This window comes from Thamnophis elegans, chromosome 11 (assembly GCF_009769535.1).
Source record: "Thamnophis elegans isolate rThaEle1 chromosome 11, rThaEle1.pri, whole genome shotgun sequence".
NCBI classification, from domain to species: Eukaryota; Metazoa; Chordata; class Lepidosauria; order Squamata; family Colubridae; genus Thamnophis; species Thamnophis elegans.
The window spans coordinates 12,202,579-12,221,035 of NC_045551.1; the positions used below are offsets into that span (position 1 = coordinate 12,202,579).

Below are 18,457 nucleotides of genomic sequence, written 5' to 3' on the forward strand. Positions count from 1 at the left end.
AAGAGATAGGAAAAGCATATTGATATGTTGATATGTGAATTCTACTTATACTAACAGATATGTAAAGGACAGTAAATAAAATAGTAAAACATTTCTGTAGTGTAAGCAATTTGTATTTAATAATTGCTGAGTTTTTTAAATACTTACATATCAGTAACATAGTAAATTAAATACCAGTACTGTGGATTATTAAGGTAGTGTTTTATGGGGGATTATGCAACGTTAATGGTTCAAAGTTTCCCATTTGTACTACCTTACTGAATGCTGGTGAAAAATAAAAGAGAACATATGTACTGCCATGAAAGATTACAACGTCAAATATTATCTTGGTAAACATTCTGTAGCTATTAGGCTGAGTCCTGGAAGGCATGGCTTGTTTGTGTTTGATATATAAAGCATATTGTTTCAGTATTCTAAAAGCAAGAAACAAAAGTGAGAAGATAGTAAAATTGATTTCTTGATAGCAGCCTGGTATTTTTATCCTTTATTTTCAGTGTACCTTTGAGGAGCTAATTTGATAAAGCAAAGCAATACATAATTCTTTTGCAGCTGACCACTTCAGTTCTTTCCATAACTTTGCTTACTATCTTTTATAGGAAAGCAACCTTGGTGATCTTGACTTTGATTTAGATTTGATGTCTTGGGATTCAGATGCATGGGATATTATGAAGCAGACCCCATCAGGTAATTTCCAATTGAGTTGTTTATTACAGTAAGCAGTTGTAGAATTGTATAACTCATATCCTTTTCCTCAAAGAACTTAAGCTAGGAGAGGGAAATTACTACTTATAGCTACTTATCAAGAGCAGTTAAACTAGGGGGAAAAAATTAGTTGCCAGCCTATATGCCAGTTCTCCTAACTACTCAAAATTTCTGCTACATGTTCTCCAGAACCTGTCAGAATTGGCTGAATACCACCTCTGCTTTGGATGCCATCCTCCTTGAGAAGAATCTGTTAATTTTCTTTAATTCTTTCTATTAAAAATATAGATATAGAGTGCAAAGCAGAACCTCTCTCACCAACTGCTTCAACAGATTCAGTTCCTTCTCCTTTACCTGTGGACTCTCCAGTACAACATGTACCTGTAAGTAATTTATTTGGGCTAGTTAGATGCAATGAGGTAATATTTAACCAATATTCAAAATAATCTTTATTGTCATCAACTAATCCAGATGCAAAGAATCAATTGCATTGCTGGTTAACTTTTCCTTTATTCCTGGCACCGGGTTCTTTGAAAGTATTCGGGAACCAATTAGCATTGAGTAGGAATGATACAAAGAGTAAAGTGCCAGTTTTGAAATCCAAGGTTAAGAGACTCGCCAGTGAGTGAGAGAGTCTGAAGATAAATTTGCCAAATCTGGAAACTGAGACAATCCATTAGATCTGCAAGTTTATGGCCTCAAACACATTCCACATCTCCTTAATTCTGTGTTTCTGCCGTGTTCTTTTATCCATCCGATCAGCTTCTGTGGTAGTTGGTGGACATGCATGCATCTCATTCCCCACCATCCAGCCAGAGCTTAAGAAGTTTTTTGGATGAGAAGCGAAATGTCTTCTACCTGAGAGACCGCCTCCTGCCATTTACCTCCCAACGACCAATAAGATCACACAGGTTGGGCCTCCTCCGGGTGCCGTCGACCGGACAATGCCGGCTGGCGGCTCCCCGAGGGAGGGCCTTCTCTGTAGCTGCGCCGGCCTTATGGAACAAGCTACCCGCAGAGATCCAGACCCTTACCACTCTCCCGGCCTTTCGTAAAGCGACCAAGACCTGGCTGTTCCGGCAGGCCTGGGGCTGTTGATTAAATAGCAATAGCAATAGCAGTTAGACTTATATACCGCTTCATAGGGCTTTCAGCCCTCTCTAAGCGGTTTACAGAGTCAGCATATCGCCCCCACAATCTGGGTCCTCATTTTACCCACCTCGGAAGGATGGAAGGCTGAGTCAACCTTGAGCCGGTGAGATTTGAACAGCTGAACTGCAGATAACAGTCAGCTGAAGTGGCCTGCAGTACTGCACTCTACCCACTGCGCCACCTCGGTTCTCAAAAATCCAGTCCCACGTGATTGAATGGATGATTTTATTTTAAATAATTGTATTTTTAATATTTTTATGTTTTTACTTTTGTTGTGAGCCGCCCAGAGTCCCTAGGGATGAGCGGCATACAAATCTTATTAAAGTTGCAAAGTTGCAAAGTCTTCAAAGAAAAAAACAGAAAATTTTTGAGATTTTTGAGAATCTCCATAGGTGTGGAGCTGCAGTTTTGAATGGAGTTTTGAATGGAAATGAAAATGATTTCTTGGTCTGGTTTAGAATTTTTGAGGTCGCCTATGTTATGCAAAAAGTGTTTTAAATGCACTGTGACTAAACTATAATTGGGGAAAAATAGTTCTACCAGTGTGTATTTGTCTTTTGCTTCTTTGTTGTAACAAGAAGAATTACACTGTTTGCAATTTTTTAAAACCTTGCCAGGAAGGTGTGGAGTTTGGCACTAATTCTCACTTATCCACTGCATCGTTATATGACAAACACAGCTCCAAATCATCATTACTGCCAGAGCAAACTGAGAAGTCCCCACCTAAAACTACGCGTTGTTCAGGTATAATTTTTATTTGCCCATTTTCCAATATGGGAGTAATAACAGTGATTTAAATTAGTAAGAATACCTAAGAATTGTGTCTTTCACTCAGTTAAATATCCAGGAGATGTTTTCATTTGTTTGCGTAGATCTTAAGTACATTAGCATATGCACAAAATAGCTCCTGAGAATCATTCCCTGGTTTTTAGATTATGTATGCTCAAATAATAGGTGGCATTATTATAGAAAAGATACTTCACCATAAAGACATAATCCCTCTTGTTCACATTATTTACAAATAATGTGTGTGATTCAGAAACTTGCAGCCTAATATATTGGCACTTTTAATTAATTAGCTCAATTAAACAGTGCTGCCACACTGTTGAGTAAATATATTAAAATATATTAAAATATATACAAGTAGTGTTGAGGTGGTTGAGGATAATTAGGTGTTTGCCACTTTTCTTTCTGTAGTGTCTTCCTTACTTGCTTGTAATTTTTAAACACAGGTGTGCAGTGATATATCAGCATCTTCTACAGCTAAAACATAATAAGAAATAGTTATTGTAGTTATGGCTATTCATTTATTTTCAAGTGTATAGAACCACTAGGCTGATAAGACTATAATGTTATGCTAAGTACACAAGCAAGAAAGGATATAAAAGAAAACCTGTCTTTATATGCTTAGCTTTTTTCTTGTACAATTAAACTTAATTTGCTATTCCTTTCTGGTCTTGGTTTATCTTTCCATTTAAACTAGAGACTGTGCTTGAAAGCTCTGTTTAATAAATGATGTGCCACTTATTTCAAGCTGGCCAGTGATGAAATTTATATCATCTTTTTCTAATTTATGTTAAGAATGAACGGAGTTTTGAACAAATTAAAAGCCAACAGAGTTATTGCATGGAAGGAAGAGAAGGGAGTGTGCAAATGCCAGGCTTTATTTTGTCTGATTCCAGCTGATATATTTGAACCAGCCCATATATTACAAATAAGTAAAATGTCTAATCTTCAAAGGCAGGTTTGATCTCAGGTTATGTTGTACAATTCGCTTCATTTAACAAAGTTCCTCTTGTTGTCAGAGCTGCTATTTCTATTGAACTGCAGACAATTGCATGAGGAGAAATATAACGCTTTTTAAAAACAAACTACTTCAAATTCTCTTCTACAGCAAATGGATTGTCAATGACCCTGAAACGAAGTAATCGAGCAGCCTCAAAACCATTAATTCAGCCCAAGCCTCTGTTGGGAGCCTTCTGTGAAACTCAGCCTAGTCACCAGGCAAAAGCCATTGTCATTCCAGCTCTTCCCGCACTCCTGACCCTGCCTAAGCAGCAGCCAGTGGTTACAATTCAGCCAGCACCTCCAAAAGGTATATGGGTTAAGGTTGCAATGGGATCCATGCCAGGTCTGTTGTCGGAATTTAGCCAGTGATGTTGAATGTGTAATATGCAGACACTGCAGTTGCCTAAGAGAGGATTGCTAAGTATTTTTTGGTTCCACCACAAAACCGCGAAGCCCTTATTCGCGCCGACATAAGTGCGGAGGGCAAATCCGCGCCGTTCAAAGCGCTAAGGAAAAACGGGACCCTACCACGATGACATAATCGCGGAGGGCAAATCCGCGCCTTCCGAAGCACTCAGCACCCTAAACCTAACCCTAAACCTAACCCTAAACCTAACCCTAACCCTAAAGCAAACCCCTAAAGCAAACCCCTAAACCTAATCCTAACCCTTACCTTAATTTAAATTGGCTTTCTGCCGCCGCGCTGTTTAAAGCGCCCTTCTGTCGCCGCGCTGTTGTCGCGGCGGTGATGACGCACGGTGATGACGTCGCGGCTTTAGCGACGCGGTTTTATCACCGCTATTTTGACGAGTGCGGTTTTGTCGTGCCACGGTATTTTTTAATGTAGAATTGCTTTAAATTGCTTACCAATTGCTCATTCAGTGACAATGGCACTGAATAATGAGACACAACTGACTCTTGAAGTTGCAGATGTCACAGTGCCCAGGACTCATGTGATTGTGATTTGGGTGTTTGGCAACTGGCACATATTTATAACGATAGCGACATCCCATAGCCGCATGATCACCATTTGCAACCCTCACTTGTGATAAGCTTGTGATAAGCAAAGTAGGAGAAGCCAGCAGCAACTTGCAAGTTACAGTTAAATGATGTTGCACTTAATGACCCATGGTGATTCACTTAACAATCACAACTATCCAACTGCCATCATAAATTGGGCATAGTCACTTGAGTTTTCACTTTATAATCGGGGATCCCAATTGCGTTGAGTAAGCGAGGGCTGCCTGTATTAGCAAGAAATCGAGGGTTTTTAATTAAAACATTGGGAAAGGATTTTTATTTTATTTTACTTAAGTATAGGAATATGTGATTGCTGTTCTTTAAAGCCTTTTTTATTTTCACAAGGAATTTGTCTCTGGGGCATAAGCTCTCAGGGTACATACAAATAACAAAGTAATATAATAACAATAGCACTTAGACTTATATACCACTTTACAGTGCCTTGCAGCTCTCTCTAAGCGGTTTACAGAGTCAGCATATTGCCCCCAACAATCTGGGTTCTCATTTTACCCACCTCAGAAGGATGGAAGGCTGAGTCAACCTTGATGGTGAGATTTGAACTGCCAAATTCCAGTCAGCCGGCAGTCAGCAGGGGTAGCCTACAATACTGCACTCTAACCACTGTGCCACTGTGGCTCATTATAATCATAAGATACCAATAATAGAAGATTATAGGAAAGATGAGAAGGATTCATTATATCTTATATCATTATATTCATTATATCTTTCTGTTGTAAATATATCAAAATTAACATTGGAAGTGGAATGGCTGGCCATTAACCAGTCCTGGGCAATCTGCATGATCTTGTCTCCTTTGGAAAATGAGTAGAAACTCACCTACAGAATATAAATAAGCTAATATTCAAAAGCAGTATATAATTTTCAATTTTTGTTTACTTATAGCACATTGGTTAATAAGCATTTCTGTCCCAGATGCGTTGCTTATGAACAATTTGTGGATATTTTATGAAGAGATTATGTGAGTTGGGTTCACCGACAAAACCGCGAAGCCCTTTTCCACGCCGACATAACCACGGAGGGCAAATCCGCGCCTTCCGAAGCGCTCAGCAAAATGCTTTTACTAGCATTCAAAAGCTAACCCTAACCCTAAACATAACGCTAACCCTAACCCTAAATCTAACCCTAAACCTAACCCTAACCCTAACCCTAACCCTTACCTTAACCTAAATCGGCTTTCTGTCGCCGCGCTGTTGTAAAGTGCCCTTCTGTCGCCGCGCTGTTGTCGCCGTGGTGATGACATCGCGGTGATGACGTCGCGGTTTTAGCAACGCGCTTTTGTCGTGCGCGCTTTTGTCGGGTCACGTGTGAGTTGTTGGTAGTTGTTGGTAGCTTGGATTGATGCTGTAGACGTGGCCTCTGCCTAATCTGCTCTTTTAACTATATAATTCATGTGCCACACATAGCAACCATTTTAAAATCTAATTACAGCCTCAAAAGTAGCAAGTGATATATGATATGCTTTAATGTATGGTATTTAAATAGCGTTCGGAGACTACAGCTAGTCCAGAATGCAGCCGCGCAAGCGATATTGGGTGTACTGAGATACACCCATATTACACCTGTCCTCCGCGAGCTGCACTGGCTGCCAATTGGTCTCCGGATGCAATTCAAGGTGTTGGTTATTACCTTTAAAGCCCTACATGGCTTAGGACCAGCCTATCTGCGAGACCGCTTACTGCCATACACCTCCCAACGGCCAATAAGATCCCACAGGGTGGGCATCCTTCGGATACCGTCAGCCGGTCAGTGTCGGCTGGCGGGCCCTTTGAGGAGAGCCTTCTCTGTGGCTGCTCCGACCCTGTGGAATCAGCTACCCCCAGAGGTCTGGACCTTACCCACTCTCATGGCCTTCAGGAAAGCCGTTAAAACCTGGCTGTTCCGGCAGGCCTGGGGCTGTTGACCTTAGTGTTAAGGTCCAGCCCCGATTAGAACGTATGTGTATTGTGTATTTTAAACTATTTTTTACTTATTTTGGTTTTCTTTTTTTCTTCTTTCATTGTAAGCCGCCCGGAGTCCTACGGGATTGGGCGGCCTATAAATTTAATAAATGAAATGAAATGAAATGAAGGAATCTTCAGTGTGCAAATGAAGCCTTTAGGTATGACTAAAAGCAACATATTTGAATTCTTCAAAAATTACTGGATGCCTAGGATAGAAATGTTTTAGGCCTATATATGTTTCGCTCTATAAAGTAAAGCAATATTTTGTCTTCTTTGTACACAGCTATCATGAGGCAAAACATAGTATGCATTGAAATTAACATTTTTGATAAGCACCAAATCACTATACCAAAACTTTTTGTTCCTGTCTTAGGTCAGCCACTAATGCTTCCTCAGCCTGCTGTGGTTCACCTTCAGACGTCTGGAATCCTTCCGGCTTCAAATCCAGCCATTGCTGTTAGTGGTGGAGTAAAACCATTAACAGGTCACACCATTAGGGTTTTACCACAATCAGTAGGAAAGAGTTTGACCAGTGGGAACCTAACAGACGTTAAGCCGGTTCTTCACGCCACTTCCTCAAACACAAACATGGATGTAAGTTCTTCCCAGCTTCTGTTTATAATTAGCCCATCCACCTGGAAAGCTTATTTGCTGCAGATCTGCTTTCAGGCCCCCCAAAATATTTTAGCCACACACCACTGTTCTGTCCCCCCTTCTTCGCTCGTTAACAGACGACAGGCAGACAAACTTAAAAGGAAAGAACTTTATCAGTCCTCGGCTCTGACTGGCTACGAGCCCAAAAATAAACATAAATAAAGTCTCTGACAAGAAGATAACAGAATGCAAAACAAAACTCTTACAAAGCAATTCACTTCTCCAAGTGTCTCCTTGAATCAGGGTTACAGAAAGCAAATCACTTCTCCAAGTGTCTCTCACAAACAAACCACGACCGATGATCAATGAATGTTGAATGAACGAATGAACGTTGACTCCTCCAACCAGGGTGTGGCTCATCCGTCCTTTTATCCCCAGAAGACGCCCCTAACGAGCCCCAGCTGCATTGTTAATCTTGCATCCCGAAAAGACTCACAGAAGACTGCTGCTGAGTCATAACACACCACTAATGACATAATTGGCAACATGCAGTGTCCAGAGAGGGATTTCATCTCCCAGCAGTTTACATTTTTCTATGAGCTAGCAATCTTCTAGATTTCTCTACTAAAGAGTCTATTGAAGAGAAGTAATATTTGCTGAAGGCAAGTGGTGACATTTGCAATTTTGCAATTTTTGCAATTTTAATAGATTTGTATGCCGCCCAATCCCGAAGGACTCCGGGCGGCTTACATAAAAGCAATTTAAACAATATTTTAAAAAAGATTAAAACACACGACAGAGCGACTTAAAAACAGAAACACAACATGCACTCAGTTTTAATGGGGCTGAAGTTCAGTCAAGATCAACAGCCCCAGGCCTGCCGGAACAGCCAGGTCTTAACAGACTTACGGAAGGCCAGGAGACTGGGGAGGGTCCGGATCTCGGGGTAGATTTCAATTGGTGCTCCTTTGCCCTTTTTATTTCTGGTGGTAGAGATAGTTCCAGGGTTAGCCCCTGAGAGTGTTTGTGTGCATCCATGCACCCACATACTTACATATGGCTGACTGTATTCAGATAGTCAGTAAACTACATGTGAAAGCTGCCAGATAGACTGGACTGGACTAGAAATCCTGTTACATTAGTTTTGTGTGTTGGAAGGCTTTTATGTTTATTATTGTAGGGGGAATGTTCAATCATACACTCTGAAGGAGTCAGATACCAGTTTGCCACTTTAACAGAAATTAAACTACTGATCAGCTCTGTTTTTACAACTTGGCATTATTTTCAGTATCAGATGGAGTGCCAAGGAAATGCCTTGTCAAACCATCTGGTGAGCATTGGGTCAGTGAAGCTGAAATGAGTATAATCCGTGCTTTATTTCCCCCCCCCCCCCCCAAACAGCTACATCAACACTGTGCCTAACACATTATCAATACAAGCAAAATGTGTGCAAATTACTCCTGTTAAACTGGGTAAAAAACTCACTTCAGTACATCATCAGTGTAGAGACCAAAAATCTTTCTCAACTAAGCCATGCATGAAGCAACCTCCAGTGGAACTACTGTATGCCTGGAAGGGGAGCGTTTAGCAACTCTGTAAAAGAGGAAGAGATGGTAGAATAAATAGGTTTATTGAGTGAATTCAGTGAGGCCCAGAGCTACTCACCCAGCCTTATCCTTTAATCTCTGTCCATTCCTGGGAGATTATTCTGGCATCACTACCACCATTTCAATACTTAGAATGGGGGAAAACCTGGAATAATTGGAGCTGAATTTTATTAGCGTGGTGTGTTCAGGCTGCTTCCTAGGTATTTTTTAACAATAATAAAATCTAATTTCTTCTGGTCTTATTGTGCAATGTCACATGGATATGAGAAATTGCTAGTTCGAAAATAATTTTAAAGATATCTAATTGCTTGATGAGACAAGATTGTAAGTTTGTAAAATAATCTTAAATCTGTTAAGTGTCTGGAAAAAGTACTGTCAAATACTCTTTACAAGTAGTCCTCAACATATGACCATTTGTTTAGTGACTGAAGTTATGACAGCACTGCAGTGGTTACAACCATTTACAACTGCCCCTTGCACTTATGACTGTCACAGCATGTCTATGGTCATGTGGTCAAAAATCAGGTGCTTTGCAACCAGCATGTTACTTACAACAGTTTTAGCATCCTAGTGTCACATGATCACTATTTGCTATCTTCCCAGATGGCTTCTAATAAGAGAAGTCATGTTCACTTAACAGCTTGTGATTCACTTAATGGCCATGGTGATCGACTTAGCAAAAAAGGTCATAGAATTGTGTGAAACTCATTAAGTACAGTTATACTGACATTCTGGTCGCTATTGTGGTGATAAGTTGAGGACAACCTGAATATAGAATATCAGATTTCGAGAAAATTATATACATTCAAGTAACAAGAGAAACGGGATTCTTTGGTATACTTGTTTTTGTTCAATATAATGACATCCTTCCCTGCCCCCCTTTTAAAATAAAACCCTGTATTGTTGTCAATTGCCCTGTGTTGCCTCTGTTCCGTTGCAAATTTTCTGAGCTTTAAACAGAGTTTTTTCCTGCATCATCTGTATTATTCCCAGATGAATGTTCTAAAACGGCAGCAGCGCATGATAAAAAACCGGGAATCTGCTTGTCAATCACGGAGGAAGAAAAAGGAATATATGCAGGGTTTAGAAACTAGACTGAAGGCTGCTTTGTTAGAAAATGATCATCTGAAAAGAGAGAATGGTTCACTGAAGAGACAGCTGGATGAGCTGGCAGTGGAGGTAAGGGCCTTAATTACGAACATTTTTATTTCAAGTTTCCTTTGCTTTACAGACCTGCAAATGTTTGTAAATGTGAGGGCTGGTATCACCTTAGTAACTGCAAGCAGTCACTAAACGAATCAGTTACTAAAAAGGAATTACCTGTAGCTCTTAATGGTCATGAACAAAATAATTTGAGCAATTCCTGCTACCCTTGTCATCCCATACAGTGGTCTCCAACCTTGGCAACTTTAAGACTTGTGGACTTCAACTCCCAGAGTTCCTCAGCCAGCATGCGCTGGCTGAGGAACTCTGGGAGTTGAAGTCTACAAGTCTTAAAGTTGCCAAAGTTGGAGACCACTGATCCAATTTGCTCAATCCTTAGAACATTGATCAAGACACGTATGTTTTGTGATGGTCTTATAGGGATATAATTTCTCGTGTTCATTGAGCTCACAAATAACTTTTGCAATATTGGCAAAAGGATGAGAAAAACAAACAACGGTAGATATTATTATTATTAAGCAAGGCTACTACCCCTTTATGGCCCCTTTCAATGTTGAAAGTGAAGTTAGTTGACCATTATTTTTTTTCCCTTTAATTTTCCATTTTCTTTCTAGAATCAGAATCTCAAAGGCTCCCCTCCAAAAAGAAGAGCAATCTGTGTGATGGTGGTGTTTGCTTTTGTAATGCTGAATTATGATCGGCTAAGGTAAGGTTCATAGGGAAGAATGTATTTGGGAGTAGTTGAAAAATAAGCACAAAATATGAATTTACGATTTAATTCTCACTTCAGTAGTTCTTTCTTGGGATTAGCTGCTAAAATTCTAGATTACACTGACTACTTACCGATCTTCCACTGGAAACTACATTTGCAGGCAAGCAGAATGGCAATGATCTCAAGAGAGCCTTCTGGATACTGCATTAGAATCATCTTCTACATAGTGATTCTGTGATATACAAAGAATATTTCTTCCATTTTTCAAATGTATTGTGTTCTGGTCTACAATATGACAAGATTGGGAATTGCAGGGTCTGAATCGAGCAAGGTTGGAAATACCATATCTTTCGGAGTATAAGACGCACCTTTCCCCCCCAAAGAGAGGGTGAAACTCTGGGTGCGTCTTATACTCCGAATGTAGCCGCTTGGGTCGCCTGGAGAAGGGGAGGTGAAGCGGGCACTGCGCAGGAAGCGAGGCGTAAGACAAGATGGCTCGCCGCTCAGGCTCCCGCTTCTCCAGACAACCCAGTTGGTGGGCAGTTGGCGGTTGGGAAGAAAAAAAGTGTTTCAGGCGCTGGCCGATCCCTGCAGCCTGGAAGCGCCCGCCGCCTGAAACGCTCTTTTTCTTCCCCGATTGCAAAAATGAGGCTTGCATTCCCCCTGGCCAGATCCATCTCCCGGGCCAGGAGTAGAAGCTGACTGCCCTCTGACTGGGTTGTCTGGAGAAGGGGGAGGCCGAGCAGCGAGCCACCTTGCCTTACACCTCTCACGTAGCGCCCGCTTCACCTGCTCCTTCTCAGACAGTTCCAGGCAGCCGAGATCACCACGCTGACACCTGAAAACGCTGTTATTGTGCTTTCTGTCATGCAATGCTTATTGCTACTGCTGCTATTGCACCCAGCGATCGTATCTCTGTGCTGCATGACAGATCCAGGCAGATTTGGGGGGAACGGGTGGATGGAAGAGAACCAATCTCCTCTGCATGAAGGCTTTTCTCAGGATGCTAGATCTCCACTTTCTCTCTGGAAAAAGCTATTGGCATCATCGGGATTTTGGCTAGTGAGAGAAGCACAGGATGGAAAGGAAACTTCGGAATGTGGCAGGTGCTAGGCTCCAGGGAGACTCCCGACACGGTGCTCCCACATTCTGAAGTTTCCTTTCCATCATGCGGGAGTGACATGATAGCAGTGTTCCAATATCTCCCTCAAAGAAGAGGGAGTCAAGCTATTCTCCAAAGCACCTGAAGGCAGGACAAGAAGCAGTGGGTGGAAACTAATCAAGGAGAGAAGCAAGCTAGAACTAAGGAGAAATTTTCTGACAGTTAGAACAATTAATCAGTGGAACGACTTGCCTCCAGAAGTTGGTAATGCTCCAACATTGGAAGTTTTAAGAAGATGTTGGATAACCACATGTCTGAAATGGTATAGGGTTTCCTGCCTAAGCAGGGGGTTGGACTAGAAGACCTCCAAGGTATCTTCCAACTCTGTTATTCTGTTCTGTTTTGTTCTGTTCTGTGGTATTGTCCTTTTCAAGGCTTTTGTGGAAGGTTTGTCTGGAAAGGGAAAGATCTTTCTCGTGGCATTTGTCTGCCTCATCAGTTTTTCATTTACACTGCCAGCCCCAATTTCTAAACTTCCCAGCCCCAATTTCAGGATTGTTTTGTCCTTAGAAAACTTTTATAATTAACATGTGTTTAGGATGATATCATTGTTGGCGGGAGCAAGGCAGTTACTGTACAATTTAAATGAAAAATATCTGGTTTTTTTTTTTACTTGAATAGAGCTTGTTTTTAGCCAGATGTAGAAATCATATCCAGTTCAGCTAGCTGGAAAGATAGCCTTCCAATTTGTCAAAATAATATGTGGCCCAGAGAAGGTAGAGTAGAACTAAGCACTGAATGATGTTGGGCAAACATGTATGTTGCTGATCCGGCTCCTTGCTGTGAGTTCTTCTCTTTCTCTTTCAATCTACTCATTCCAGTTTGTTGCTAAGCATGACTCAGTGAGCCATATAGCTCAAAAGGAGCTGTGAAGTTGGCCCTTGATTTGCTGAATGCGACTTTCAGGAAGTCATTGTTATCTCTACTATGTGCCAATGTCGGTAGCAGTACAGTTGAACATACTTTTTTTAATGTGCAGTATCTGGGGAAAAATTGTCTCTGCTGCTGCTACTTCAAGTTTGGCTCAAAGTTAACTTCCATCTTTAGTATAATAGAAAGTTTCTTGCTGAAGAGACTACAATTCTTGTCAACTTTCTTATGTGGTGAATGAAGTCACTGACTAGGAATCTGGAATCCTGTCTGAGGTTCCTGCAAAAGATTTGTTCCATTTCAAGAAGGACAACTAGGTTCTTGACCATATAAGAAATTATTTGTGAATAATTCCAACTACACTTTCTTTAAAGAACAATATTTTTTTCAACGTACTGGATTATTAAAATTAAGTGCAGGGTCTAATTAAAATGGAGGATAACGCACTATCTACACATAATAATTAAAGTGATGAATATCATCTTCATAGGTTACAAGAACAATTGCTTGCTTTGTTGAGTTAGTATTTCACATTGGATATGAATTTTGTAAATCTAGTTACCGTACCATACCATACCAGACCACACCATACCAGTGACGTGCAGTGAGGTTTATGGCTGGTGAGGCAGCAATTTTTTTAGACTTGTGGACTTCAACTCCCAGAATTCCACAGCCAGGCATGCTCAGTTCCGATTTAAAGCGACAGCATTTGTTTTTCTCCTTTGCTAAATAAGTTTCCTTCTTTCTTTTTCTTCTCCCTTCCCCTCCTTCCTCCCTCTCTCCCTCCCTCTCCCTCTCTCAAACACACACACACACACACACACACACACACACACAAAGTTGCACCAGGAGGATGAAGTTTGAATTCTTCCCCCTCCCTCTGACCCACATGTACCTTTTCCAGCTGTTTCAGAGAGGATTTCAACTCTGCTCTTGCCTGTCATCATGAAAAGAAAAAAAATGTAAAAGGAAAAAGGCAAGAGCTGAGGTCAGGCTGGGCTAGTTGCTGCCAGAGTCACCGTGGATGACTCTGCTTAACTGTTTAAAAAAGCCTCTAAAAAGCGCCCTCTACAGGAGGAGGCAGGAGAAGACATGCCTCATCTACGTCAGGAATTTTTTGACTTTTAACCCTTGCTTAACTCTGCTCGAGTAATCATAAAAAGTCAGACTAGACGAGGCACGTCGTTCTCCTGCCTTCTGAGGTCCTGAGTGGAACAGGTTTTCATTGAGGATATCCCTGTACTGGGTTCACCCACAAAACCGCGCCGACTAAACTGCGTCGCTGACGTCATCAACAGGGCGACAACAGCGCGGAGACAGAAGCACGCTGTAAACCCTAAACCTAAAATTAACACCTAAACCTAACCCCCCTAAACCTAATCCTAAACCTAACCCTTAACCTAACTCTAACCCTAACCCTAACCCTAAACCTAAACCTAACCCTTAACCTAACTCTAACCCTAACCCTAACCCTAAACCTAAACCTAACCCTTAACCTAACCCTAAACCTAATCCTAACCCTTAACCTAACTCTAAACCTAACCCTAAACCTAACCCTAACCCTAAAGCTAACCCTTACCTTAGGTTGAATCGGCTTGCTTTCAAAGCGCTATTTAAAGCGCCCTTCTTTCTCCGTGCTGGCTGTTGTCGCCTGTTGATGACGTCAGCGACGCGGTTTAATTGGGCGCGGTTTAGTCGAGCGCGGTTTTGACGGGTCACGCCTGTACTGTGCTCCATTCAACCCTGACCAGTTTTCCAATCCCTGCTGCTGTAAAACACCCCCACAACATGATGCTGCCACCACCATGCTTCACTGTTGGGATGATATTGGGCAGGTGATGGGCATTGCCTGTTTCCTCCAGGTATAACATTTAGAATTGAGTCCAGACAGTTCAATCTTGGTTTCATTGGACCAGAAAATCTTGTTCCCCAGTCTGAGAGTCCTTCAGGTCCTTTTTTTTGCAACTCCAAGTGGGCTTTCATGTGTTTTGCATTGAGGAGAGTCTTCCATTTAGCCACTCTGCCATAAAGCCCAGATCGGTGGAGGGCCCTGCAGTGATGGTTGTCCTTCTGGAACTTTGTCCTATCTGCATACAAGACCTTTCTTCTCTCCCGATTGCTCAGTTTTACCAGACAACCAACTCTTGGAAGAGTCCTGGTTATGCCAAACTTATTTCATTTGAGAATTACAGAGGCCACTGTGCTCTTAGGAACTTTCAGTGCAGCAGAAATTTTATTGTAGCCTTCCCCAGATCTCTGCCTTGCAATAATCCCGTCTCTGAACTGTGCAGGCAGTCTATTGGTTTGGCTTTTGCTCTGCTACAGTATGCATTGTCCGTGGCACGACAAAACCGCGCTCAACTAAAGCGCGCCCGATTAAACCGCGTCGCTGACGTTATCAACAGGGCGACAACAGCGAGTGCGGAGAAAGAAGGGCGCTTTAAATAGTGCTTTGAAAGCAAGCCGATTCAAGTTAAGGTAAGGGTTAGGGTTAGGGTTAGGGTTAGGTTAAGGGTTAGGATTAGGTTTAGGGTTAGGTTAAGGGTTAGGTTTAGGGTTAGGTTTAGGGTTAGGTTAAGGGTTAGGTTTAGGATTAGGTTTAGGGGGGTTAGGTTTAGGTTTAGGGGTTAATTTTAGGTTTAGCATTTACAGCGTGCTTCTGTCTCCGCGCTGTTGTCACCCTGTGATGACGTCAGCTACGCGGTTTCGTCGAGCGCCCTTTAGTCGAACGTAGTTTTGTGGTGGAACCTGCATTGTCAGCTGTGAGGCCTTATATACAGAGGTGTGTGCCTTTCCAAAACATGTCCAAACAATTTAATTTACCACAGGTCGACTCTAGGTGGGTCCAAAAACATAGCAGCCTACTTGTTAACAGAAAAGCGCCACTGTTTGCACATAACTCCAGGGCTTTGAGTGGCTACCAATAGGCTTCTGAGTAGAATTAAAAGTATGGGCATATGATTGGTACCCCGGTACCTTAAGGACCACCCATTTGAAGTGGATCTCACCTGACCAGTACATAAACTTCACATTTTGGTTTTTCATACGCACCACTATGAATTTTATGTAGGATGCGACATGAAGATGTGCTGAATTTAAACTACTGTGTCTCTTTCTTTCAGTGGGTTTGAATGGGGACCTGATTCTGCTGAACATCCTGCCAGCACTGGCTACCAAAATCGACATCTTCTTGAATTTTCTGCAAGCAGGCCCCAGGAAACAGATGGCAAGAATAATGACGGGTATGCATAAAACGTTACACTTTAGTGTCTTCCAGTTTGCAATATTCTACATATGCAAATGTAACAAATGGCTAATGTATTGCTTATTTTTACTTGGGGCTGCCCCTCTACATGGGGCTGCCCCTGAAGAGTGTTCGAAGACTACAGTTGGTCCAGAATGCAGCCGCGCAAGCGATACTGGATGTACCTAGATACATGTTACACCCATCCTCCGCGAGCTGCACTGGCTCCCTATTGGTCTCCGACGCGCTTCAAGGTGCTAGTCGTTACTTTTAAAGCCCTACATGGTTTAGGACCTGGCTACCTGAGAGACCGCCTCCTGCCACATACCTCCCAACGACCAACTAGATCTCACAGGTTGGGCCTCCTCCGGGTGCCGTCGACCGGACAATGCTGGCTGGCGGCCCCCCGGGGGAGGGCCTTCTCTGTAGCTGCACCGGCCCTGTGGAACGATCTACCCGTAGAGATCCGGACCCTTACCACTCTCCCGGCCTTCCGAAAAGCCACCAAGACCTGGCTGTTCCGGCAGGCCTGGGGCTGTTGATCAATGTCCAGCCCCACTCAGACAGAATGGATGGTGTGCAATTTTAACAACTGTATTTTTTACCTTTAATTTTTTTAATGCTTTTAACTTGTAAGCCGCCCAGAGTCCCAAGGGAGTGGGCGGCATACAAATTTTATTAAATTTCACAATTTTAATATTACTTAAGGCCCCATAACTGGTTTTTTAAAAATGATACGAAGCTATTTTGATCTGCTAACATTCCTCTCTGTCTCTGGTGCCTATATTATGTCTCAGAAATATTAAAAAAGTAACAAGACATGATTTCCCAAGTATTCCTGAGGCTATCAGTACTATGTGCCTTATCCCAAAGTCTGATCTTACAAGATGGGGAGTATGTGTGCTGCTGTGAAATTCCTGTTCTCACCACTTAACAGAGAAGAGTTGATATCCTGCATTAAACTGATCTTGCCATAGTTCTGTATGTATTTGTGAGATCTAAGATATGTGTTAAGAACCTTCAGCTGCTACAAAATGCTTCAAGTTTTTAACAGGAAATGCTCAATACATGTTTTTTTTTAAAAATGAAGTTGCATATTATTTGATATGGTCTTAATGGTTTCACTGAGCATCAGAACTTACTGCTATCTAGAGGAAAAGATAAAAGGGGAGAGTGTTTTGGTTAATACAGGTAGTCCTCGACTTACAACCACAATTGAGCCCAAAACGTCTGTTGTTAAGTAAGACATTTGTTAAGTTAGTTTGCCCTATTTTACAACCTTTCTTGCCACAGTTGTTAAGTGAATCACTGTAGTTGATAAGTTAGCAACTTAACTTATCAACGTATTCACAGTTGTTAAGTGAATTTGGATTTACCATTTATTTATTTATTTATTTATTTATTTATTTATTTATTTATTTATTTATTTATTTGACTTATATACCGTTTCATAGGGCTTTCAGCCCTCTCTAAGCGGTTTACAAATTTTTTAGCAAATTGAGTCAGAAACTTGCCCCCACAGTCCGGGTCCTCATTTCACCCACCTCGGAAGGACGGAAGGCTGAGTCGACCTTGAGCCGATGAGATTTGAACCGCTGAACTGCAGATCACAGTCAGCTAAAGTGGCCTGCAATACTGCACCCTAACCACTGCGCCACCTCAAACTTGTCAGAAGGTCACCAAAGTTGATCACACGACCTGGGACACAGCAACTGTCATAAATATGAGCCAGTTGCCAAGCATCTGAATTTTGATCACATGGTCATGGGGATGCTGCAAAGGTCACAACTGAAAAACAGTCGTAAGTCACATTTTTTAGTGCTGTGATAACTTTGATCAGTTACTAAATGAACGGTTGTAAGTCAAGGAATACCTGTCTTTTGTCTGGGAGCTGAAAGCTAGTTTATAGGTATAAAAACTATCATTCAATTATTCAACTTCGGTGTAAAGTTGAGCTTCGGATTCTGTGCTTTTCCAATTATTGTTGGGCTACAATCATAGAAGTGGTCAGTGGAAAGGTACCAGCAGTAACAGGAAGGCCTCCTCTTCTACACTCTTAATGCTTTCTTCTGATTAAGAGCCGAGGTGGTGCAGTGGTTAGGGTGCAGTACTGCAGGCCACTTCAGTTGACTGTTATCTGCAGTTCAGCGGTTCTAATCTCACCGGCTCAAGGTTGACTCAACTTTCCATCCTTTCTAGGTGGGTGAAATGAGGACCCAGACTGTGGGGCGATATGCTGACTCTGTAAACCGCTTAGAGAGGGCTGAAAGCCCTATGAAGCGGTATATAAGTCTAACTGCTATTGCTATTGCTATTGCAAAAGGACAAATATATTTCAGCAGAAATCTCTTCTAGTTTTAGTTCACGTGTGACTTAGAAACATTTGTGTCCCAGCATCTTGCTGTTTCCCTCAATTCTTATGCAACAACTTTGTTTTTCCCAGATGGATCAGTTTAACATTATCGGAAACTTGAAATCTCC

The 18,457-nt window shown here is 41.8% G+C and overlaps 1 protein-coding gene across 3 annotated transcripts in view; it reads left to right on the plus strand.

Annotated features, from left to right (window-relative positions):
* The window catches only part of ATF6 (activating transcription factor 6), a 90,555-nt gene that overhangs the window by 12,866 nt on the left and 59,232 nt on the right, over positions 1–18,457 (plus strand). For all 3 annotated transcript variants that reach the window (XM_032226359.1, XM_032226358.1, XM_032226357.1), the window contains exons 3-10: positions 597–684; positions 991–1,085; positions 2,472–2,598; positions 3,749–3,949; positions 6,997–7,217; positions 9,818–10,003; positions 10,603–10,694; positions 15,855–15,974. In XM_032226359.1, the coding sequence (XP_032082250.1) occupies positions 597–684; positions 991–1,085; positions 2,472–2,598; positions 3,749–3,949; positions 6,997–7,217; positions 9,818–10,003; positions 10,603–10,694; positions 15,855–15,974 (1,130 nt within the window). The remainder of the gene's footprint in view (positions 1–596; positions 685–990; positions 1,086–2,471; positions 2,599–3,748; positions 3,950–6,996; positions 7,218–9,817; positions 10,004–10,602; positions 10,695–15,854; positions 15,975–18,457) is intronic.